Here is a 26,906-nt window from a genome sequence, read left to right as displayed (position 1 = left end):
CACTGAACTAAATAAAAATTATGGTACTACTTTCCTTCATGAATTAGAAACATTTTCCCACAGCCCATCCATCAGAGAACAGTTTCTGTGCTGTATCCACAGCACAAAAACACTTTCCAACAGTGAAAGATCAAGGTAGCAGTAAATAATGTGTAATATTGCTGTATCAATAGCTGTTTATAGGATGTTTCATGAATCTTACATGATATACATTAAATGGGCAAAATAAAATGCTTTTCACTTGTTTAAAAAATACTAGTGAAGCTAAGCAATCTGACCTTGCCCTTACAAAAATCTGTAAGTTAATATGGTATCTACATTACCTATACAGAAGCAAAGTTTCTGCTTAAGCAGTTATCCCAAATGGAAGGGTAAGGGTACATGCTGGAAGCCATAATGGTTGAAGGGATTGGGAAATACACAGCTGAGGACAGAACAACCCTTACCCTCTTATTCTAGGCTAGGAATGACTTGCCCATGAGTGTTAGTTTGTGTTTCAAGATCCATGGAACTGTAATAATTTAGTACAGAAACGTCATTTTTCAGATGTTGGTACATATAATTTACATTGCTATATACTATTAGAACACACAAAGTGACAACTGAGACCTTTGTTTCTCTCTGCACACCACCATTGGTATTCTAGCATGGAAATCAGCATCAACTTCCGTAAAAGATTCTAGGGAGAAGAAAGAGGAACAGGAAGCAACGTTAAGCATGGTGTTGGCTAAAAATATGTTTAACAGGATACAACTAAAGCAGCACAGCTAGGACCTCAACTTCTTAATAACATGACTGATCTTGATATGGCAAATAACTTGGTATAAATATGCAATGGTATAAATATGGCAAATAACATCTGATAAATTAATCTTGACACTCTTTTAAATCAAGGTTTTCACATGTGATGGGAAGAGTATGGTCTATATGATAAGCACCCTATGTTAAGAAAATAATCAGGAAAAAAGGAAATGTTCAAAATTCATATACACTGTAGGTATAATTAAATAGATAAGTTTTATTTAAGTGCTGACTTTCGTAACTCATGCATACAGACAAACTGTAAACAAAACAAAACACCTATAAAACAATGTTAGTTTGAAAGAGGAAAAAATCAGAACATTATGTCAGCACTAGACAGAAAGAAAATAACCAAGTTTATACTCCCTGGTAATCCAGAAATGCTCTAGGCAAGTATACAAAAGGCTTACTGATACGATGTAATGCATTCTTGCTATTCTTAATTTTTCATTTTTTCCTCTCACTTCTTACATAGCTTTGCAATTACCATTCTGCTACATTTTTGGCTTAAAACTAAAAAATAATAATGTCACTGAAGTCCCTTTGGTGATCCAAACTGGACTTAATTTTTAATATCTGACTGTTTCACTGGGCCAGGTAGAGGGGAAACTACAAAATAATTTTAGATACCCAGCTCAAAAATTCTGAAACAACAAGGTTTTCTTGGTGTTAACTAACCATTTGGACACCTGACTTCTTCGAAGAACATCTTGCTTTTGCCACTGAGGTAGCTCAAACACCTGATGTTCTGCTCCTGTATCTTCTGGCTCACAGAAAAAGGCTTTGCAAACAGTGTTAATACAAATATTGCTTCCTTTCAAAACACATTAGAGATCCTAAATTCTTCCAGGATCTGGGCCTTCATTCCTCCAGTCTGATTGAAAAATAATCAAGTTTTCAAAGACTATAAATGGCCACTTGACAAAACAGGATGATACACATCCAGTGTGTGCATGGGGAGGGCGAGTCAATGAGAAAAATTTCAGTGCATAAAAATATGCATGTTTAATACACATGCCAGGAATCATATGGTCTGGTTTCCCAACTGGGCATATTAGCAAGACAAGAAAGTAGTAAAGCTGCGTTTTGCAATCTGCATTTAAAAGGACAGAGTTTCTTTGTCATCCTTGAATTTTTGGCTCAAATTGTTTTAAGTGCATTTTTAAAAAATCTTAAACTTTATTTGCCTGTATTTGAGCGTATACTTCTATTTTTTACCTGAAAAAAATCTTGTGTCTGTATGCAGCCCTTTGTACATCGCCTCACTGCAGTAACAGGCAAGTGCACATAATTACAATCTGAAAGTATGTTACCAAGTGTCTGATCATGTGCTGGAAAAGCTTAGGCTATTTTCTCTGTTGTACATGGTTAATCAAGCAACTGGTGAAAGGCAGCACAGCCTACCTTAGGTTTAATGACATCTTCACTTATAATGTAGAAGAAAACCTCCCACTAGTAATGTCTCAAATAATATGACTTCAATAGTCATAAAACTGAATACCAAACCAAAGTTAGTTCTGCAAATGTATTCTTTCCTGCAGTATTTTTAAGTCTCACATAATTCTAAAAAAAAAAAAGAATAGCATGTAGTTTACCTGTTCAACAAAGGTGGAATTCAACAATGCTAAGCCAGTAATAGTTTAACAGCATTGAGAAGGCAGCAATTTTTTCTTACCACTTTTCTGAAGAATTTCTTGCACAAGTAAGAGAACATCTGGCTGAGTCATCTGTCAATAAAAGTAATGAAGCAGTTTTCATAGCTGTCAAAAAGGTGACTTCCCACAACTCAAAAAACACCTTAAAACATCAGCCTAAGGCACTTCTTTATTTCTTCCAGAGTGCGAAGCAAGAAGGAAATAAAATAACAGCAACTGAGAAAAAAGCTGCTCTTAGTCTTTAGTTACCACTAAACTGTATCAAAAGGAACTATGCTTAATTTTGAGAAAAAAATCACCATGGAGTAAATTTAAATAAAGCTTTTTTTAACTCTATGAAATACCTGGTAGTGGAAAAAAACCTCAACAAAATAACACTGAGGTATTATTTCAGAGTGCTTAAATGACTGGCTTCTCAAAGAGTGTATCTACCTCACATCAGATATAATAATCACAGCTTTTTTAAATTAGAGGAACTTCATTAACTTGGGTCATTAATTTCCCCTACTTTTCCACCTTTGTTTCCCAAAGGAAATGTTAACTTTTAACTATGAGACTGCCAAATCAACTACTACAGACATAAGTTCAAACATGGAATCAAATCCTTTTCACAGTCCTAAATTTCTCTCTGATGTACAAGCACAAAGTTGTATAGGAACAACTAGCATGGCAAATCAAGAATTCAAATTACTTCACATATAAATATGATGTAAGAAGGGTTCATATATAGACATGAGAGTTTGTGATAGCTATTAGCACAGTAAAATAAATGATCACAGAAGTGCCATTTAATCCATCTGTAAGAGATGATAAAGTGATTTGTCTCATAGGACTGTTAAGACTACATACTTTACATTATTTCAGTTTTTCAGAAATTAGATTTGATAAAACAAAAAGTTGTATTATATTACCTGATCATCACTGGTGTACAAAGCAAGGAATATTGTCTTAACGATCATCTTAATGTGGTAGCTCTGTTACACCCAACACATTTTCACAAAATGTGCTACTACTACACTGTAAATCGTATTTAAACTACAACCTACATAAAGGCGCAAATGTTCTAAACCACCTAGATGTACTTAATAAAAAGGTCTTACTTACACTGGCAGGAAACTGGATATCTATGTTTATGTCTGAAGTTTTGAAACCAAATCTGCTATAGGAGGAGCCATACAATCTTAATGAGCACTCTGCAATAAAAAGAATTATACTGCATTTACTCTAAACCCAATTCTCAGTCTATAGCAACTTTACAACATTGTAAGTAGATCTTGAAATCTACAGCTAGGTTTGATGACCACAGGAAATAAAGGGTTTGCCAACAGCACAGATAAATATCTGCTATACTGTTGCTAGAGAGGCTTAACATGCAGGTGAAATGCCTCCCATGCTTCAGTCAAGAGCTCCATAATTTAATTATGATTGTGTAATTGTTATACTACCACATCATGTCATTCAGACTAGTAACTAAATACACTGTTTTAGAATTTAGCTAGCCAAGTTTTTGAAGTAAGTTTTCACTTTATGAGCTGGTTTTCATTTTCTTTTTAAATTGCCATTTCTAGAATTTAAGACAAATTTTGAATAATACCTGGCAATTTTTGACGTAGTAAGTTTTCCATCCTGGTTTTAATGTTGAGCCTTTCTTCTAGATCTTCATTATTTAAGCCAAACTGCTGCACTACATTTTCTATAGCAACATCAATAGCTTTTATCTGGGAAGGTGTTGGAGGAGGCAGGGCGGTCAGCAGCTGTTCTTCTTGTTTTTCCTTTAGAGATAAAAAGACTGACATTTTAATGATTTCCTTGAGCTGCTCCACATGCTAGAATTGAATGAATGCCTGCAACTCATCCCAAGTAATGCCACCATAGGTTTTCCAGATGTCTCTAATTCTGCCATACCAACTATATTTGCTTATTGCTACTCTTTATTGCTCTGGACTTGGTCCCAGCTCTTCATTTTTAAAAGATGCCAAAGAAATATACAGTATATACGGAAAAACCAGTAAGAATACACTTAACTAGTCTACGAGAATTATAGAACAGAAGAGTCAGCTGTTACGGCTTTGAAATTATGCTTCAGTCACCAGAAACAAAATATTACTGAGTTATACTTTAAATAAGGATGACTTCTAATAGTAGTAGGCATGAAGTGCACAAATCAAATTACCAAGATGAGAAAAGACCAGGTCCCAAGTGGACTCTTTTTACCAGTATCACTAAAGTAGAGTTTTTAAGATGCAAACCAATAAAAATAAATGTAGAATGATTTTAGAGGCAGTGCAGATTCACTGTCACTAGCAGGGTGAGGAGAGGTTCATAAATCTGCATTTTAAACTTTTCCTTGTCCTTTACTCACCTTCAGGCTTTTCTTGTGTCTTTTCTCTTTAATGTGCTTATGAGCAAAAGCCACCGACTCAATCAAAACATCACACAATTTGCAGGTATATTTTGCTGATGGATGGCTTCTAGGTTGCTAAAATAAAGATAGTAAAAAACTCTAAAATGTAGGAAGATATTGCCTTCTTTTCGTTCAAGACCCTTGCTAAGTTGAATGACTTTAACTCTGAAGTTCAAAAAAAACTCACTCTAGCTTTCCTAACTTGATCTTTACAGTAAAAAGTTTGTGTGTCAAATATAATGCCAGAAAAGTCTAGTACTGGGTCAATCAAGTCCAGCACCTTGTATTTTACAGTAGACAATACCCAACGCCCATGGAAGAATATATTAACTGAAGAAAACATACAATAAACTTTATCTGGTCCACTGCCTTGGCATCTAGTGATCTGATGTTAACTAATGAATTACAGGAACAGCCATTTTTTGTGCTCAAATTGATGTCAAACCAAGATCTATTATAGCAAGATAATAAAAAGCCCAGCAAAATATTAAAAAAGAATAACCTGCCTTCTCTTGATAATTCATTAACGACATCCATTTTTATGTTTTAAAAATTCTGTAACTAGACTTCCTAGCTACAGTCAGAGATATGGCTAAAACAGTACCCTTTATATTGAATTTACAGACAAAAAAAGGAGAGGACTACACAAGCAAAGATAGAGGCACCTTCTTCAGTCTATAAATGTAGTCGCGCTTCAATCTTTCTTCAGCTTGCCGCAACCCTAGAAGTTCCTTTTCCGACAGCACAGATTCATCTATGACTGGACCATTTGCTTCACCTTGATCGCGCTCATCTTTTCTAGTTCTTCTTGATCTTCTTGGCTTCCTAAGCTTCTTCATTTCTTATGAAGAGTTATGAGAGCAAATATGTCAAATAACTTCAGAGTACCAAACAGCTTTTTTTTTAATTCTTTAATTACCATTCTACTTATGAGTCAGCCAAAGGAGATAATAATCTATCCTGCACAGTTTTATCATCTGCTCTGTGTCAGTCTGCTAATAGCAAGCATGTATATTTATATCATAACCTATAGTACTTTTGTTCCGAAATACTACAAAACACTAATTTGTCCCACTGAGGTCACAATCCTTATTTAGATAGCTTTCTTAAAACTGGCAAAAATAGAAAACTAAATGCAGTCAATTTCACTGGTTAGCTGAAACATATGTATATATCATTATAAAAAGACAGAATATATCCATATATTTTAGGATACCTTGTCAGGCTTAGGTAGATGAACAAGCTAGAAAGTGAACTGACCCACATGGCTACAAACAGAATTAATGAGTGCAGGCCAACATGAGTATTTATAAGAGCTAACAGCACTGATACAGCACTGCTATGGCCTATCTGACATACAACTATTATTACCAGTAATAAATGCTTGTTAACATCACTTGATTTTCAATTAAAACAGCATATGATCAATACTGCCTTCATATTATTAAATAAGGAGGAAACTACCCCCCCAGCCAATCCTATTGGCTACATAAGTAATGAACTTGCTAGGTATTTGCACACTTTGCTAAACATCGCTATACAACCAGCAGAATTATTCTCAGACAGCTTGCGTTGTTCACTGCAAAAGTTCTGGATTGTAAATACCACTTCTACTTTTAGGCAAACTTTGTCATCATTTTGAAGGAGGAATTGTTACTGGTCCAAATACCTGTAAAATAATCTCAGAAATTAATATACATGGGCCAGATTTTCATATGTGGTTTAAGATCAAATCTGTAGATGAATGAATTGTCATAGTTGAATAACTATACAGGATGTTCAGATGCACAGAATTTCTAAAGTTCCCCGATTCTGAGAAAGTTTATGCAATTTCCTTTGACTGAGAATGATAATTTGTAATAATTAAAAACCAACCAAACAAAATAAAAACAAAATCAGAGATAAAACATAACTGCTCTATCAAATACATTGATAAAGTTTCTTTAGTTTCTTTCCTTTGATCACTGTGTTTGCCTCTAGTAATTGGTAAAAGGGAAACAACTTGGTTGTGTATTTTCAACCAGCTGTTTGCACTAAGAAGTGTGCATTCTTTAATGCTGTAAACAGAGCAGGATAAAGATGGCAATATAATTTGTTTCATCAGCAACACAAGTTTATGTTTCAAAGGATGCCAGGACAGTATGCCAGAGGAAGCCCTAGGAAGCAGAAATTTAAGTCTCATACTCTAAACTTCATCCATTCCAACTTTTTTATACACTAATTCTCATCAGTTACCTGATTACATTTTTACTATCAGTGCAGACATGCTTCAAGAAGAATGTGTATTTGTCCTGGTTTGGGCCAGAATAGAGAGAATTTTCTGTCTGGTAACTTTGCTTTCATCTAAGTCTGTTTTAAGTAGCTGCACGTGCTGAAATTAAAAGCAAGTTTCTCAGTCAGTGTCTGCTTCTAGGATGGATAATGCTTGGTGTTTATTGTTACGGTTAGAGAATTGTTTGCAGAACGAAGGCCACTGCTGGGTTCTGAGGAACATCTTATTCTCTGGAAAGAGAAAGGGAAGGAGTGGACAAGACAAATGACCAACGTTGACCAGAGTATTCCATCCCATGCGCATCATACTCGGTACAAATTTGAGGGATCACAAGGGTCAAACCCCTTTCCCTTTGCCCTTCCCTTTGGTCCTTCTTCACCTGTCCCTGGTTGCTTCAGCACCCTGGGAGGATTCCATCTGCTCATCTGCCTGTGGTCCTGATCCACGCCAGGTTGAATCTGTGTGTTCCTGCCTTCAGCTCCTGACTGCTGCTGACTCCAGGAGTCCAGCCTGGACTTTCCCAGGGCTGCTCTACAGCCTGGGTGGTGATGTGAATGTTATTGGGTGGAAGGAGGGAAGTATGCGATATCGTTTTGATGTGTATTCGTATATATTTAATAATTCTTAATTTCCATCATTACTGTTTCCTTAAAGCTGTACAGTTTAGTTTCCAGCTCATAAGTCTTTCTCCCTTATTCTCTCACCTTTCTTTATCAGGGAGGGGGATTAATAGAGCGCATTTGTCAATCTGTTTAATTACCAGCCCAGCGTTAAATCCTGACAGTATTCAATGAGCAACGACCTGTTTATCAACTATTTCTGCAACAGACTAAGTAACTTGAAAAAGAAACAATTCTAGTAATTTTTTGCTACTTGACACAGAACTGAAGCTTTTGTGTGGGCCTCAAGAGGCGTGCTGTGGCATGCTCATGCTTAGCAGCAGGATGAACCAAACTTTGTCCGTCCTTAGTAATGCTCAACTAACCTGTTCTTAAAGGCCTTCAGGTACCTTCTCCATGAACTGCCCTGACAACCTCTGTAGTAGTTTACTAGCTTTACCATTAGAAACGTTACCTTCTCTCCTCATCTGAACCTTTTTTGCTCAATTTTAGGCGCATTGCTTTGTGTCCTGTCTACTGGAAAAATGCAAGCCAGATTACTGCATTAGCTGTTTAATACAATTCTAGACAACTATTAGAATGCCTTCCTGCCCTTTAGAAAGATTTGGGATTGTTTGTGTAGTTTGTTTTCTACATGTCGCACCACTCCTCTTGCTCTTCTTTAGACTGCTTAAATTTTATTCATTTGAACAGAGTGCCTAAGGTGGACAGAGTATGACAACTGAGACTTAAACAAAAAAGAGAAGTTCAGGCTGCAAGTCTGTGTTTACACCCCATAACACCATGACATCGACTATTCATTATCACCTCCTGATTCGCTATGATTTCAGATTCTAACAGCTTTCCCTCCTTTATTTCTACAGCTGACATCCCTACTTAATTGCATTTGCACATGCTTCTTTTATATTTCATCCTGTATGTAGGTCATTTCTTCAATTGTGCAAAGTTATTCTAATTCACCTGGCTTTTCCACATTGACTTCCTACCAGCTCCACAGCAGACTGAAATTTAAAAGCACACATTTAATAAGCTTTCCATCTTCACACATCATCAATGTGTGATAAACATTCTGAAACAGAGAAAGTCCCTGACAGGCTTAACTCCTGGTGGGATAAATCCCTGTAACTTTCCACTAAAGCAGTGTGAACATCTTCTGTCCTGTAAGAACAGACCTTGCTTCTAAAAACAAGGCACTGCCAAGGCCAGCTAGGCACTGGGGGAGTGCGAACACCTGCACGGAGACAGGATGAGTAAGTCACAACCAGCAGATAAGGGAGAAATTATCAAAAGGGTCCAATTTCGCTCTGTAACAAGAGGATGAAGTCATCGAAAACAGGAAAGATGAAGATTTCTTACTTCATCCAAAGACCCCCCTGACATCTCCGCCCAGGCTCCGCCTGTCATGAACATTATAATTATATGTTGCAAACTTATGAATATGGATGTCACCTCCCCTATAAATACCCCAACCCTTTTCCTCGGGGGGTGGAACTCTTTGTCCAGCCCGAGCTGGGAGTTCCCCGGATGCGAAAATAAATACCTTTGCTGTTTAAAGGCTCAAAACTCTGTCTCTAAAAAGTTTTGCTTGGCCTTTTGGGCTTCAATTCAACAGAATAGAATCCTCACAGATGCTTGCTAAATGCTGTCATTCTGGCAAAATTTATGGTAAGTATTTTCTCAGTAAAGTTATGTAATTAGCTCTGTAAGTCTCTTGCATTAATTTAACTTAGACTATTTTCCTCTGGTTTACTTACAGGACTGCCATGTAAAGGAATGCCTGAAGTACTACAGTACTAGCACTAGCAATATCTATCAACTGCTTCTTCCACTGGGACTGATCACTATTTTAAAGTAAAAATCAGAAGGACTTGGCATACTTCTAGACAAGTAATTTTTGCCATAATTCTAGACAAATCCATATTTACATCAACTCACCTCTTTTTTTGTCTTTCAAATACTTGCAGTAGGTTACATTACTTGTTCCAGAATAGGTTTACAATACTAAAAATTCCACTTCTAAGATAGGTTTGCCATTTCCTGTATGCCAGTAGCTCCAGTAGCTCACTTTTCCTTAACAATCATGTATGATTGCTGGTGGTTCCAAAAATCTGCTTCTGTGAGATTCCAAAGTTTCACAGAACTAAGTTCACTAGACTCAGCAAATTCAAGAACAAACTTGTGAAAGCATGTTTCTCTGCTCTCTCCTCATTTGAGACTGACCTTAACTTTTCAGCCTGCTTCTAACAGTGAAAGAGACTGGGGACTTGCTCACAGTTTATCTTTTTAGTGACAGATGCTAACAAGGCAAAGAGCAGAAAGTCCAGGGATTAAGTGCCATCAACCCACTATAGCTGTTGTTCTCATCAGAGAGGCAGATCAATACTGGCTATGGCATTCAGACTTAAGTGAAACAAGACCGATTTCTTGCTAACAGGCTGTTGTTCTCTGTTAGCAGCACCTTATCTTTGCTTTCATCTATTATATTTTCTTTAAAGCTTACTCTTTGTGCTTTGATCTACTCACACTTCCTCATAGTACAATCAACAAAGATCTTATGATTCTGATCATTGTACTCTCCCCTAGCCTGTTCTTTCTTGCATTTCAATAATTAGCATTTGTAGTCTCATTACTAGTTCCAATTGCCCCTAGAGAAGTTCAGTATACATGGAGAACTAGTTCTGTTACTGCTGTATTACTCTTACTGGTATTAAGTTCTTGCAATACCTATGAGGCATTGTTTTCAACTTTCATTAAGACATGTTGTTACAGACCTCATCCAGAATCTTACCCTGTATTACCTTAACTGAAATATCTCTTATGAACCTTGGCAGACTCAATCAAACTGTACATGAAAAACTGCAAACAGGACAGGACACAGATACTAAAATCTACTTAGTCCTACCACTTATAAACTAACTCACAAAGACAACACAATCTATAAAACAAGTTTTGTATCATTTGCTGTAACAATTTGTTTACAGTTCAGCAGACTAGCTTTTAGCAGTATAGTTTGCAAAGCGATTCTTTGCTTTAACAGTGAATCTGGAAATTTTACTCTTCAGTAACACAAGGAGAAAGTTGGTTTACTGGATAGCTATGTAAAAACAAACATGTTGATTACCAGAGCTTCCTTTATGCATCTCTGGCACATCTTCACTCATTAAGTCTTCGTGCAGTTGTCGTCTTACATTTCTGTTTCCAGCACCTTCAACCTCTTGAAAAGAGTCCTTTCTTGTCCTGCTATGAACAGGATTCCAGGCAACAGACCTATACTCTTTCCAGCTGTCAGAAGCACCACGGTGATCATCAGATACCCACTTCTTCATTTGGTCTCTCTGGGTATCATTTAACTTTGATCCTTGACTGTAAATTGTGATTTTAAGTGAACTTGGGCTAGTCAAAGCACTACGTGGCCCTCGTCTGGGACTACTTCCGTAATGACTCTCTGTTCCCTTTTTCTTTTGCAGGTTGGTATCGACTGTATTGCTATGGCCATTTCCGTAGTCATCCATGACCCTGTACTCTTTCTGTAAGGAGCTTCCTTTTATTTCTTCACGATGTAAAACGTCCTGTTCTTTGTTTTGTTTGGCAAAGCAAGATTTTGCAGCATCTCCCATGGCTTTTGCTGTTCAATTTACCAATCCCCACCTAGAAATTAAAAAAATCAAAATCTGTATTTTAAATTAATTAAGCAAAGAGCACTGGTTATTATTTGTTACAGAAATCCCAACAACCCTGGCTCTATAATACCATCAAGACAAACAAGTCTTGGTGGAAGGCAAAATTTTCTCCAAACAACCGCATTCCAAAATTCAGCTAATTTTCTCCTCTTAAAAAGTCTAACACCTGTGGGTAGTTCACCAAATGCAGAGTAAGCCTATTGTAGGTCTAGACACCTTTACATGGGCTTTTAAGAGCCCACAACAAAGCCCCAGCTCAGTACAGAAAAGTTTTGAAAGACTAAAGAAACTTTGTAGCATGTAGAACACATAGGAGGCAATAACAAGGATGGCCCCAAAGCCACTCTCTGTCAATATTCCCCCTTTTCAATAGCAGATGCTGTTCATATTAGTAAAGAAGAAAACTGATCAAACGAGAGACAGATATAGAATGTGAGTAGCAATCAATATGTGAGCAAATTTGATACAATGATTACAAAACAATGTTGCACTTCCGAGTGCACCCTTTATCTAAACCAGCATTTTGAGGTCTAACACTGGGTATTAAGCACTTGTATCTCATATTATTCTAGTATCCTCTAAAACATCTGGGCTACTAATTTTCTCTCCCTCCTCCCCACCTGGTGACATCCACGTTCTTATTGTAAAACATTTCCAGAGAGCTGCAACTCAAATGTTAGCATAAACCTGTGTGGATTGTGGAAGGAGGAGTTACCTGGAAGAGACTAGCTAAACAGTCATAGGCAGCAGCCATGACATTGTTACTGAATACTTTAGGATTTAAACATAACCACATACAACCAAACGAATGAAGTTTTGTCTTTCAAAAGATACGCATGTGCTAAAGGATGCACAGAAGGCTGCAGGCCATATACAAGAACCTAAACAGCAAGAAATGCCCTTCCGTTACCTCTAATATGGGAGTAAGTTACCTGGTTTTCTTAATTCTTTTTTTTCCTTAAGTTCTGTAAGTCCCAAAGGCACCCTTAGGCATCTCAATGTCTGCTTTCTATAGATGTGATGCTTTTAGTTTTTATCCTCCTCTTAAGCTTAAGTGGTCTTTTGCTCTTCCATGAGTGACAAAACAAGCTGGATTCCTTTCCCTGAGAACTGAATTCATAGCTAATGTACAACCATAGAGGTGGAGCTATTCTAGCTAAGAGCTCAATGAAAAGTTTCAAGCGCACAAAGTGAACTTGCTTTCTGTTTTAGAAAAGGCAACTACCATCAAATCCGAATTTCAGGGTGACCTAAAACCAGCTGGTTTGGAGTCATCCCCAGAAGCAACGCCCACACCCAGCGGCCAGGGTGTGTGCTGACACACTCCTCGCACTGGAAAGCAGAGCGGTGTGCGAGTTTACACTCGCCTCTGGCCCCCACAGGGTGCCGGCCTGGCAGGGGGGGTGCCCCGGGGGTCAGCAGCAACGCAGCTGGGGGACGACGCGGTTCCCGGCGGGGCCAGAAGAGGCAGGCAGCACCAGGCCAGGTTGCCAACGGGACCGAGGTGGTGGTGTTACCGCACTGGCCCCCTTCGCCACCAGGCAGGTAACAGGCTACGTGGGCCGGAGCTCCCTTGCTCCCTCTCAAGAGCTCCCAGACCTCTCCTTCCAGCCGTCCCACCGGCAGGATAAGGGCCCCAGCTCCATCTTGCCTCACCCCGAACAACCCAGAGCCCGGGGAACGGCCTGGTCGAGGCGAGGGGAGAGCCAGGCGGCGGGTGTAGAGTACCGGCGGGGACCGCGGCGCAGAAGCCCCCCTGCCCCGCCACCCCAGCCGGATAGCCCGCGGGCGGAGAGGCGGCAGGGCCGCGGCCCAGGCCCGGACAGGAGGTGAAGTGGCTGGCGAGAAGGAGACGAGCACCGGGAACACCTCCCGCTGTCAGAGGAGACCTTGCTCTGCCAACAGCCACCACCCGCCAGAGAAGGGCACTCACCGTCTACCGACGGCCCACCTCCTACCGTCGCCCCACCATTGTGCCGCGGCGGAAACAGCACCGGTCCCTCGGTGCATTATCCACACCGGTCTTCCGGCAGCCCGGCCCCGGCCCCGCCCCATACCTCCCGCCGGGGCGCGGCCACGGCCGGTGGGGCGGGGGCGTTAAAGTCGGGGGCGGGGACGGGGAGGTACGGCCTGGGGGGGGGGGCAGGGTGGTGCCGAGATGCTGACCCCGCAACTGCAGCCGAAACTCCCTGGCGGCGCGGCACGCCACGCCTCCGCGGCAGCCGAGTCTGGTGCGTGTGGCCGGGCAGGCAGCTGGTAGCGAAGGCGTCACGTCACGGCCAGCCCTGCCACCCGCGACCCACGAGTGTCAGTGAAGAGTTCTTCCCCGCCGCCGGGAGAGAGGGGCAATTGTTGTTCTGCTGAAGCCGGGTGTGTTAATAGAGGGGCAGGGTGTGCACAGCGGCCATCTTCCAGGAAATGCAGAGGGGAAGGAAGGGGTTTGGCGAGCGCTATCACAAGATAAGCAGCTGCGGCCTGACAGTCCCTGAATGTAACTTTCGAGAGCACGAGAAGATTTCACGCTGCTGGGTACTAAACCCGGCCGCATCGTTTCTCATCAGACGAACCACTCCAGCCAAAGCAGCAAATGGCCAGAGCAAGTTACTCAGAAGAAACAGAAACAAATTGCAGGAAGTGGGAAAAGCCGGAACGGGGGGGGTGAGGACAAGTACCAGCTTTCCTGTATAAGCGAGACTTTTATTTCCCTTATCATTAAATTACCCATCTCAGTAAATTAAGTGACCTGTGTATTTTGAAAATACGGCTGGCACTTGTAGAGCCATTGCCTCTTAAAGCTTCCTCTTGTTTTTGCATGTCCTCTATGTTACCAGGTTATGACCTAGTTTAGGAAGGTCTCTTCCTACTGCTCTTTTGCATGTCTGTTTAGGGAAAAGAATTGCTCTCAACCCGCATTTTAAGGTGGTCCTCATGAGAAGTCATGTTTCCATCCTAATCCAGACTTCCTTAGCAAAAGGTGTACAAGGTTACAGATTTTGAAAGGAAGTAAACCCCAGGGATTTCTGAAAAGCACTATATGTTTCAAAGACAGACCATTAGAGCTTTAAAGCCTGGTGCTTTGCAACAGCACTTGGAAGTTACTCTTGTCTTCCCTTCCACGGCTCCTTCAAAAGAAGAAACGTTTCCTAGCAAGACACTTTCTGAAGAAGAACTGGCATGGGAGGATAACTTAAACCATTGATGTGGCTGGGGTGCCAAAACCAGAAAGTCTTGTTTTGCTACCTTTTTACATCCTATGGTTACAGGATCAGGGCTTCTCATGTCATGTTTACTGTGGTGGGTCAAACAATGTTTGGTCTTACAGAAGCTCTTCACAAATGTATCCATGCAAGACTATCTAAAGTTCTATTATTTATATGGAATGGTAATTCCTGTTGTTTTTATGAAGCTCACAGATTCTGCTTTAGATTTGAGCTAGACAGATAATTATACACTTAAATACTACAATTTTCTATGATTAGACTAATATATGAGGAAGTGAGCACGGGTAGCATGAAGGCACAATCAAACAACTTTTGTGAGAAAAAATAAACTTTAGCATACTGAATACAAGTATACTGAAATAGAAATGTTGTTTAACCCCTGCTGGCAAGTAAACACCACACAGCCACTTGCTCACTCCTCCCCTTCACCCACACTGGTATAGCGAGGAGCACAGAGGAAAAAAGATTGTAGGTTAAGATAAGAAAAACGGATAGGACTGAATTATGACGGAAGAGGAAGATGATGATGGTGAGAATAATAGAATATAGAAACCAAGTGATGCACAGCACAGTGATGCTTACCACGTGCTGACTGATCATAGTTCCCGAGCTGCAGCACCCCCGGGCCAACTCCTCCCAGTTTATATACTAAGCATGACATCACCTGGCATGGACTATCCCTTTTGTCCATTTGGGTCAGCTGCCCTGGCAGTGCTCTCTCACAGCTTCTTGCTGGTCTTGCATGAAAAAATGAAAAGTTCTTGACTAGTGTAAAAAGTACTTAGCAACAACTAAAACACTGGCATATTATCAACATTATTCTCACACTAAATCCGAAATACAGCACAGTACAAGCTACTGAGAAGAAGCTCAACTCCTTCCTACCTAGCCAAAACTAGGACAAATGGGAAAGACAATTATCAGTTGTTACTAAATTCACCTGGCATAACAGAAAGCAAGAGAGAAAAACTGAAAAATATTAGAAAAAACTGTCTCACCTGACAAGGTGGGGTACGGCATTGTCAGATCTCAAAAACTGAGCACAGGTCTCCAGATGTGGGAGCCAAACAAACTATCACGTCCCACAGAGTGGACGCAGGAAAGGTTCCTCAGAGTGGGGGTTGAGCCAGGGAGATTTGAACTGAACCCCCTTGCTTTCTAAACTCCTTCAGAGAGGAGCCCAGGTGCAGCTGGGCCCAATCCTTCTCCTCTAATTAATCTCTTTTAACAACCCATTTGGTGAGATTAGCTCTGGGAATTCTCTGTGTAGTACTCAGGAGTAAGATTATTACTCAGGAGGTTTGTATAAAACACAACTTAAGATTATAAAGCATGTGAGAGTATGAGTAGCAGAATTAGAATTGATGGTACTTTCAAAACAATGGATTACAATTTAGCAAAATTTAAGAAAGTTGTCAAAAGAACAGGTTACAACTGACAAAACTTAACAAAGCAACAGGGAGTAAAACTTTACAAAGTTAGAAACTGTTACCCTCATGTGCCCAGATAAGTTTAGAAACGGAGACACAGAGAGAGAGAGAGAGGGAGATAGATAAAGATAGAGAAGATATTATCCCACTTGGATCCAGCGATGATCTTAGTAGGAAGTTCAGTCCTTGGATGGTGGGTGCACATCCAGCGTTTTGAGTGTGCTGCTTCTATGCTGCTCACCCCAGCATTTTGGGCAGGGCTTTGGCATATATTGCACAGCCAGGTGTTCACTTGGATGCTTCCAGAGAGGATGACAAAGCAATAACCCTTATTTCTTCCTGCACGTGTCCTCTCCAGTGGCCTTACCCAAGACACACACAAGATGTCACTCTGCCTCCGCAGGGTGCAGGTTGCCTGCCCCTGTCCCTTATGGAATAAGGACAGTGTCCTGCCTGTCAGGGTGGCCATCAAACACAGCTCCCCTTGCAAGGACAGTGTTCAACTTATCAGGATGGCCTCTTAAGAAGGGGCTGGTGCTGTAAGAACAGGGACCTGTTTATCAGGGTAGCTACCCAAATGAGGGTCTCTCCTTGAGAGGACTAGCCTTGAGATGGCTATCAAATGAGGCCTCCACCCAAGCACAGTGTCCACTTTGTCAGGGCGGCTGTTTTGAGACAAATATTCTTTTTGGGATTCTACAACAACACACTAAATCAAGTTAGATGAGTCAGATACATATAAATGATAAGATTGAGCTTAAGAAACAATCACGCTATTCAGCACCACAGAAAAATATTTTATTTTTTGAAGAAACTTAATTTCTGTCATTTCTTGAGCACACCTTGAGTCTATCACAGAATTTTAACTCCTCTTTAAGCAATGGATTAAATTTTCAGTTTTTGAAACTCAATTTACTTAGCTCAAATAAGTATTTGGTACCTTTGTTAAATAGCTTTTTTGTGTGTGGTGCAACAAATACTTTTTCCTTTAAGAAAGCTTTCCCATGAGAGAAAAAAAAAAAAAAAAGATGGTTTCCTGTGGTTTCATGCAATCAACCAGTCCAGTTAGGGATGAGAAACCTGCCCCACTAGTGCTATGGGTATGGGATTGCCTAGATACAGGAGTGGCAGGAAGCAGAGTTGAGTGCCTATTTTGCCTGTGGCTCAGCCATCTCCTAAAGCCTCACCTCAAATCTGCTGTCTTTGCCACCTCAGCATTTCACTGTTTCAAGACTCTCCAACTTGAAAAGCTGCTAAGAAATACTGGAAGTGTTGTTGCTTGTGTACTTCAGAAGATTGCACCACTTGTACGTATGTCAGCAAATCTGTCAGCCAAATATTTTACGGTGAGATTTTCCTAAGGACACTGGAGCTGACCCGTTTACACCTGTAAAGATCTTGTTCCATGTTATGGTTCAATGCTGGGCTGGCAATTGAATAAATGAGAGATGTTCTCTATTATTATGCCTCCCCTCTCTGACAGAGAGAGAATAAGGGAGAGAGACTGATGGGTTGGAAACTAAACTACACAGCTTTAATAGACTTTCATAGTCAGATGAAAAGGAAAATTAGTAGATGAATACAAATATACACAAAAGCAATACCACATTTCTCCCCCTCCTCCCCCCCCAAAAAAGCTCACATTATCACTAAGGCTTCAGGGTAGAACCTGGAAAAGTCCTAGGCTGGGCTCCTGGACTCAGTGGCAGGTGGGAGCTGGAGGCAGGAACACATGGATTTAGAAGGGCACGAATTGGCATCACTGGCAGATGAACAGAGAGAATACTCCCAGGATGCCGGCCATGAGTGAAAAAAACCCTGACCCTTCGTGATACATTACATTTATACTGATGGGATGAAATTGGTCAATTTTGATCAACTACCTGCTCCACTCCTCCCTAAAGGAGGGTTGCAAGTGTGACCCCTTTCCTCCCTTTCTGAAGCATAAGATGTTCCTCAGAACCAATCTGTGGCTCAGACACTGACTGAGAAACTTGCTGTTAATTTCAGTGAGTCCAGCTACCTACCCACTAGCAAGTGCTACCCACTCACTAGTGGGATGATGTGGGAAGCAAAAAAGGATGTAGGCACTATTACTCTTGTGTAGGCACTGCTCAGCAGTAAAAGCTACATCCCTGTGTGGTAATCACTAATTTCAGCACAAATCCAAAACATAACCTCATAAGAGTCAAGACCAGGACATTTCCTACCCCCTATTCCATACAATTTGTGCCCTGTTCAGATCCCACCTTATTGCAATCCATCCTCATTAACCACCCCTTTACCCTTCATGTATTTGTGGAGAGTGTCCATAAGTATACACAAATGTTCACTGAGTTCATTTGGTCTATGATTTTGGGCTTTTTCTGTTGTGGTGTTCACTCAGGACAGAAGAGTTGGTTTGTTGCATGGAGTTACTGGACACCAGAACCAGCCTGGCCTGGGTCACTGCTGCACTTGCACAGCTTCCAGTGAGTTTTTTTCTTCATTGGTTCAGATGGTTTCTTCTCTAGTATTTCCTGTAACATGCAACTCAAGAAGTTAAAGGTATTCGTATTGCATTTTCCACCCCTGGTCCCTTTGGACTAGGCCATAAGTTTTAACATTACAGTGAATTCCTCCTCTTGCATCTAGCTTGGAGAACAGCAAGAGGTTCTTTGGCATATTGATTTCACTGAGTCAGAAGCTTTCCAAACTGAGACAAAGTTTATTGATCTGAGGGTCCATTTATATACTCTTATAGCCTTCGCTGGGGCCCCCTCCAAAGAATGTTCCTCCAAGGTTTCAGGACCCTTCCACTGTTTTTCAGTAGTTTTCCACCATCCCTTCTGGTAAACAAAGTGCTTCATTAACACATTCCTTTCTTATCACCCACACTATCTTCACAGCTTCCCACAAGGTTCTTGCTGTAACACCTTCACTATATGGCAGCCACAGTAGTGGCCACATACAGCATCACGTAACACTTCTGTCATACAACTCACACCATGGATCATTTTCAACAAGAGTTAAATCACCTTGATGTACACACTGGACTTCCCAGTCCTTCCACATTACCCATGGAGGGCACTCAGGTCCCTGAGCAAAACCAGTCCCATGAATAGGCCTTCCCTTTCCTGAGAACGCAATAACACGGACTGTTTTTCCCAGCCAAGCTCCTTACATATTGTCCTGGTTTGGGCCAGGATAAAGGTGATGTGATTAAACTGTACGAGAGTGTGAAGATGCTGTCATGGCCCCTTGTCGGGCCTGGGTCTCAGCTATCAAGAGAGCATCTGAGAAACTGCATTCACCCCTTTCTCCTCAGACAGATGGAGGACACCGCATTGCAGCCATTAAGAGGAAATGCCCTCCTATGAGACAGAATCGAGAGAAACAGAAATTAGCAAGAGGAACCCTATGGGCAATCCTGTGTGAGTGTGGAGAGGACATGAAAAAGTGGGACAAGAAACCTACTGCTGCCCTACAGGACCGAGTGTTTGAGTTGATAAGTAAGCCGAAGGCAAAAGGAGGTCCTTCTAAAAAGATGGCTGCTCAAGTCTCCAGTGTGGAGTTACCCAATCCAAATATGCTGGTGACTCAAGATCCCTGCACATCAGAGAGAATTGAGTCAGATAATGGAACTCATTTCAAAAATAGTCTCATAAATAACTGGGCCAAAGAACATGGTATTGAGTGGATATACCATATTCCCTATCATGCACCAGCCTCAGGTAAAATTGAAAGGTACAATGGACTGTTAAAAACTACCTTAAAGGCAATGGGTGGTGGAACTTTCAAAAACTGGGACAAGCACTTGGCAAAAGCTACCTGGTTAGTTAATACCAGGGGTTCCATCAATTGAGCTGGTCCTGCTCAGTCAGATCTTCTACACACAGTAGATGGGGACAAAGTGCCTGTGGTGCATGAAAAGAATCTGCTAGGGAAAACAGTTTGGATTTATCCTGCCTCGGGCAAAGGCAAACCCATTCGTGGGGTTGTTTTCGCTCAAGGGCCTGGACACACTTGGTGGGTGATGATGAAAGATGGAGAAGTACAATGTGTACCACAAGGAAATCTAACACTAGGTGAGAATTCCTAATTTCTGCTTGTTTATTTTAATCAGTAATGCATAGACTCTTCAGGAGTCGTGAACTTGTATCCCACCTTAACTACTGTTATGTGAACTGTTGCATAAACTAACAGTGTTCTATGAGTGTTTTTCAGGATGATTTTGTGGTGATGAAACCAGAACTAGGTTCATTGGCTGACATCCAGTAACTTCCTTGAAGTTACCATCTGCAACCTGCAACTTGTGAACCATGGACATGAACTATAAAATTGCTCCTTGTTTTGAGAATCTGCTACAATAGATGAACATCTGCAATTGTAGACTGAATTACTTAGTGAATTTCAGCACAGAGAGATAGTAGTAATTTGTGTATAGATATATTTAAGAATAAGAGATAGTAATGATTGGAGCATGACGCAAATGGTATGGAATAAGGGGTGGAATGTCCTGGTTTGGGCCAGGATAAAGGTGATTTTCTGTCTTGTACTTTTAGCTAAGTCTCTTGTAAGTAGTTGCACTTGCTGAAATTAACAGCAAGTTTCTCAGACAGTGTGTGCTTCTAGGATTGATAACACTTGATGTTTATAGTTACTGCTAGATACTGGTATGCAGAGCCAAGGACACTGCTCAGCTCTGAGGAAAACATTTTACCATCCAGGAGGATAAAGAGGTCCCACCTGAGCCCTCCTTTGGGGAGGAACAGACAAGATAGATGCCAGAATTGACCAAACGGAGTATTCCATCCCATATACGTCACACTCAGTATAAATTTGAGGCATCACAAAGGCCGAGCCAGATCTTTTCCGGATTTCCAGATTTCCAGACTTCTGGATTTCCTGATTTCCCTTCTTCCCTTCCTTCACCCGGCATCCTGGAAGGATCCCATCCGTTCGTCTGCCTGTGGTCCTAATCCGTGCCAGCCCATATCTGTGTGTTCCTGCCTCCGGTTCCCGACTGCTGCCGACTCCAGGAGTCCAGCCTGGACTTTCCCAGGGCTGCCCTGCAGCCTCGGTGGTGACGTGAGAGTTATTGGGGGAAAGGAGGGAGGAATGTGGTTTCCATTTTCCTGTATATTTGTATATATTTAGTAATTTTTCCTATTTATCATTACTGTTCATTAAAGTTGTGTAGTTTAGTTTCCAACCCATAAGTCTCTCTCCCTTATTCTCTCCCCTTTCTTTATCAAGGAGAGAGAGATTAATAGAGAGCGTCTGTTTCTCGGTTTAATTGCCGGGCCAGTGTTAAACCGTGACACATATGTTGTGAGGACTTTATTTCCTCCCACAGTGCACAAGGGTTTTGACTGGACAGGGCCAGATCAGCTGGCAGATCCTCTTATGTTAACTAGCCAAGTGACTGCTACTAAATGTGTATCCCAGTCATAGAATGTCCCAGCACCCATTGCTCCCAGTGTAGTCTTTAACAGTCAGTTGTATTATTCAGCTTTCTTACAGGGTGGTGCATGGTGGGGTATGTGATACACCCAGTCAATTTCATTCTCCTTGGCCCGGGTGTTTATGAGGTTGTTGCAGAAATAAGTCCCACTGACTGATTCAATTGATTCGGGGGTGTCCTGTCACCATAAAACTTGCTTTTCAAGGTCCTAGTGTTCAGGGCAAATGACATGGGTCACAGGATATGCTTCCAAATATCCAGCTAGAAATATCTCACCCCAGGGTTCCTAGCCTAGATCTACCTGAGCCATCTCAATTCTACCAGTCTGGTCTACCTGCTCAGTTTTTTGATCTTCTTAAGTGGAGCAACTCTTGGGTACGTGACCATGTGCATGGTGTACTTTTACAGAGAGATTCTCCACCCAAGTGGCAATATTTTGCTATAATTCATCAGCCCTCATAGGATTAACTCTCTGCTGCCAATTTGTCTGCTCCCATTGCTGTACCCATACACACAGAGCACTTGCCACCATCCATGAATCAGGATAAAGTAGTGGCCATTTTTCTCATTCAGCAACATCTAAAGCCACCTGGATGACTTTCACTTCTACAAAATTATTCAATTCTCTTTGTCCTTCAGTGATTTCTGTGACTTGTTATGTAGGATGCCACATAGCAGCTTTCCACCTTCAACATTTTCCCAAAATACGACAGGATCCATGACATGTGCAAACACAGCATACTGCTTCTAGTTTTCTGGTAATTTGTTACACAGAGGGAACTCTTCAGCACAAATCACCTCCTCTGGCAGCACTCCAGTGTTTTGGCCCTCTGGCCATCCATGATCACTTCCAGGATTCCCAGGTGGTCAGGGTTCCCCATTCAAGCCCATTGTGTTGTAAGTGCAACCCACTTGCTCCAGGTAGCATCAGTTGCATGGTGTGCAGAGAGGATGCTCCTTCTGAACATTTTGAACAGGCTTGGCTTGCCTGCCAAGCACAGGCAACTGAAATGACAAAAGGATCTGTGCTCTGTACCAGCTGCTTCTGAAGTGGCTCTAATTTCTTTGTATCTCATTTATATTTCTTTTTCAGGTGGAGTGTAATAGCCTTCAGATCCCCTATATCTCTGGCTCTGAAATCTTAGAGGTTGACCTCCAGTCTCTCTTGGCATTTTTTTGCCCAAGGCTCTAGGTTGGGCCATTATCCCTGACTGAAGTGTAAAAAACTTTTTTCACAATTTGTCCTGTCCAGACTGGCCAAGTGTAAGTGCATGGACTATCTCCCATATAATCTGTTGAAAGATTTCCTGCTGCTGAGTGCCCCATTCAAATTTATTCTTCTTCCAGGTCACTCAATTAAAAGGGTTTACTATCAGATTATAACCTGGAATATACATTCTCTAAATACCCATTACACCTAAAAAAACCTTGTGGTTTTGGTTTTTTTTATCCATTGGTGGAAGCAACTCTCATTTTATTGATCACATCCACTGGGAAATAAAAACTCCCATCTTACCAGAATCCTAAAAACTAAATCTTCAGTGCAGGTCTTTGACCTTTGCTTTATAGCAAAGTCAACTTTCAAAAGAGTCTGGATTATTATTCTTCCCTTTTCAAACACTTCCTCTGCTGTTTTGTCCTACACAATGATGCCATTGATATACTGCAAATGTTCAGGAACTTCACCTTGGTCCAGTGCAGCCTGTATCAAGACATGAAAAATGGTAGGACTGTGTTTACACCCCCTGGACAATCAGTTCGAGGTGTACTGGATACCTCTCAGTTGGAAAGCAAACTGTGGCCTGGACTGTGATGCCAGAGAGAGTGAGAAAAGTGCATTGGGGATATTAATTATCACATACCATTTAGTGGCCTTTGACTGCTGTTAATATGGAATTCTAGCATGTCTCTTACGGCAGCACTCAGCAGTTGAGTGAGTTCTTCAGACCATGGTAGTCCACTGATAGCTTTCATACCCTGTAATACTTTCGTACTGACTATATGGGACTGGTGAAGGGTGATTGGGTCTTACTGATCACTCCTTGACTCTCCAGTCACTGAATCAGCTTATGGATGGGAATCAGAGAGTCTTGTCTGGTGCAATATTTTTGTTGGCACACTGTCATGCTAGCAACTGGCACCTGCTGTTCTTCGACCTGCAGCAACCCCACCAAAGAAGAATCCTCTGAGGGACCAGGCAAGCTGTTTAGCTGTTTAATTTTCTCTGAATCCAAGGAAGCTATACCAAAAGCTCACCACTATCCTTCCTTGAAGTAACCTCTCCTCAGGTTGTGTATGGGAGCACTCAGAATAGGATGCTTTTGCCTTGTTCTCTGTTAGGCTTACCTCAGCCTCCAAAACAAATAGTTCTTGGGATCCTCCCATCATTCCAGAAAGACAGATGGATTCTGGCCTTTTATAATGGGTCTAGATGGTTGCATACAGAGGGTTGTGGTCAATGACTCCAAATCCAGATGGAGACTAGTGACAAGAAGTGTCTCTCAGGTACTGAGGTCCCCATACTGGGACCTGTACTGTTTAATATTTTTATCAACAACATAGACTGTGGGATCAAGTGCACCATCAGCAAATTTACAGATGACATCAAGCTGAGTGGTTCTGCCAATAAGCTAGAGGGATGGGATGTCATCCAGTAGGACCTGGACAAACTGGACAGATGGGCCCATGTGAACTTCGTGAGTTTCAACAAGACCAAGTGCAGGGCCCTTCACCTGGGTCAGAACAATCTGCACTATCAGTAGAGGCTGGGGGATGAGGTGTTAGAAAGCAGCCCATGCAGAGATGCTGGTGAATGAAAAAGCTGGACATGAGCCAACAGTTCACATTTGCAGCCCAGAAGGCCCACCACATCCTGGGCTGCATCAAAAGAAGTGTGGCCAGAAGATTGATGGAGGTGCTTCTGTCACTTTACTCTGCTCTGGTAAGATCTCACCCAGATCTGTTATCCAGATCTGGAGCCCTCAATACAGGAAGGACATGAACCTGATGGAGCAGGTCCAGAGAAAGGCCAAGAGAATGATCAGGGGGCTGCAACACATCTATAAAGAGAGGCTGAGGGAGCTGGGGTTGTTCATCTTGGAGAGGAGAAGCCTCTGGTGAGGCCTAATAGTGACAAGCTTCTAGTATCTGAAGAAGACCTATATGAAGGCTGTAGAGAGACTGTTTGCAAGGGCCTGTAGTGATAGGATGGGGGGCAGTGGCTTTAAATTAGAGAAGAATAGATTTAGATTGGATATTAGGAAAAAGCTCTTTACCATAAGGGTAGTGGAAAAATGGAACAGGTTGCCCAGGGAGGTAGTTGAGGCCTCGTCCCTGGAGATATTCAAGATGAGGCTTGACAAGGCTCTGAGCAGCCTGATCGAGTTGAGGGTGTCCTTGCTTATTGCAGGACATTTCAACTAAATGACCTTTGGAGGTTACTTCCAACTCAAATCATTCTACGATTCTATGATAATTTGATGGTATTAGAATACACTATGCACAGGTGTTTGCTAGAGCTTTACACTCCTGTGGTACTGATGTGCAAGGCCATTGAACCTGCATAATCCAGTAAACCTGGTTTTCCCTTTCCTCCACATGGCAAAGGCATAGCCCCTGTATTCTGGGTTGTAGTTGTCATTATTTGATTTTTGTAACTGCAAACCAGAAGTCTCTCTGAAAAGTACAATCAGTCCCTCTAGTCTGCCAGACACAGAATGGTAATTTTCTTGGATGGATGCTTTTTAACTGTTGTTTTCATTGGATTTCCCGCACCCAAACTTGTATCCTTCAGATGGGTTCACTCTCCCACTTTTTCATGTCCTCATAGTCGTGCAGGAAGAACCACAGAACTGCACATGGTGTGTGCCACCAGTACACTGTTCAGTGCCTGTTCTTTTGAGCAGAAAAAGACTGACTCTTAGTAGCTGAGACATTGATTGGTGTGGGTGAAGAAGACATACTTCTCAGACTGCCTGGACAATTTTCAGGATCCTTCGCATTGGAGACACAGAACTGTATAGAGGAAGTGGGATTATCTTTGTGTTTTTTTGAGCTATCTGGCCAATCCATCCATTGTGTGTGCCTTCAGGTCTGTTCAGTTCATTATCACCAGGTTGTTAGTGTGAAGAAGTACTAGTCTAGCTTAAAATAGAATAAATTACTCAGAGTTAATCATTTAGCATTAGGACAGGGGGCTACAGCATAATATTGTGAAATTTGGTGTACAGTCTGCTTATTACTTACTTAGCATGAGTAGCTAGATTTGCTGAAGCCTTAGGCCACAAGATGTGGATTTCCACCGAGATACACTTTCAGCTGGGATGGTTAAATTTCTTCCCAGTAGCTGGTACAGTGCTGTGTTTTGGATTGAGTATGAGAATAATGCTGACAACACACTGATGTTTTGCTTGTTGTCAAGTACTGTTTGTTCTAAGCCTAGGACTTTTCAGTTTCCCATGGTCTGCCAGAGAGCAGGTACACCAGAAGCACAAATCAGAAGATAAGGAGGCTACAACCATCAGAAGAAGCTGCAGCTGGACAAGAAAAGAACAGCCTGCCAGGAGCCAGAGAAAGAATCCAATAAGGTGTTAAGATAGCACAGACCGGAAATCACCATTTCAACAAAAGGGATATGTGAAGAGCACAAGAGAGCCTAGTGTCCTCATACCTATCATAAGGCTATAATAGCCCAGGGATTTCTGTCAGGGGTCCCTCTCTGGAGGCACCCAGATAAAGCTGTTTTTTCCAGCTGTACCATCTAAATAATTTTTAAAATATGTATATGAGACACAAGCCTGACACTCTGTTCTGGGAAACCTTGGTCAAGCCTGCAGGAAGAGAGTGTTTTCGTGAGTGAAGACTCAAAAAAGGCATCTTTGGCTACCTGGAAGCCATCTGTTGTGAGTGGACTGCAGTCCAAGCAGTTAAAGTGTTGAATGGTGTGTGAATGCTCAGGCAGCAGCTTGTGCATTTGCATTGATGTCTGATGTCAGTGTATTTCATATGAACTTTTGTCACTGAGAGCACATGCAATGGGTTTCATCCAGGACTTTGGATACCCGATCATCATCCAGCTTTTTATAGATCACCACCATAGCTAATTCCCTAAGATACTGGATAGCTCCCCCAATGGTGATCCATTTGGTTTGGAACTTTGCAAGTTCTTTGTTGAAGAACCAGTGCTTCACACTTTGACACAGTCATCTGGGGAGTCACTGGGGACTCCTGCCCTTTTTCCGATCTGTTTGTCAATGGCCTTGTCTTTAGCAAGGCATCTCAGTTAGCAGGCTTCCTTACCCTCTAATTCCTGACTATTGGCCCCACTATCCCAATCTTTGAGTAATTTGCTTGCTTTGTTGACAGTTATACTTTTTTC

General features: G+C 41.6%; 1 protein-coding gene across 1 annotated transcript in view; it reads right to left on the bottom strand.

The window, feature by feature from the left end:
* The window catches only part of TUT7 (terminal uridylyl transferase 7), a 37,088-nt gene extending 23,593 nt beyond the window's left edge, over nt 1-13,495 (bottom strand). The window contains exons 1-8 of the mRNA XM_030467486.1: nt 13,366-13,495; nt 10,874-11,400; nt 5,526-5,701; nt 4,819-4,935; nt 4,051-4,228; nt 3,561-3,649; nt 2,477-2,528; nt 610-679 (exon numbers count right to left, since the gene is read on the bottom strand). Of these exons, the coding sequence (XP_030323346.1) occupies nt 610-679; nt 2,477-2,528; nt 3,561-3,649; nt 4,051-4,228; nt 4,819-4,935; nt 5,526-5,701; nt 10,874-11,369 (1,178 nt within the window). The 5' untranslated portion in view covers nt 11,370-11,400; nt 13,366-13,495. The remainder of the gene's footprint in view (nt 1-609; nt 680-2,476; nt 2,529-3,560; nt 3,650-4,050; nt 4,229-4,818; nt 4,936-5,525; nt 5,702-10,873; nt 11,401-13,365) is intronic.
* Nucleotides 13,496-26,906: the final 13,411 nt, after the last annotated feature.

This window comes from Calypte anna, chromosome Z, assembly GCF_003957555.1.
Source record: "Calypte anna isolate BGI_N300 chromosome Z, bCalAnn1_v1.p, whole genome shotgun sequence".
Lineage (NCBI taxonomy): Eukaryota > Metazoa > Chordata > Aves > Apodiformes > Trochilidae > Calypte > Calypte anna.
Note: the sequence above shows the minus strand (reverse complement) of the source record. Positions and strands in the feature narration are given on the sequence as shown.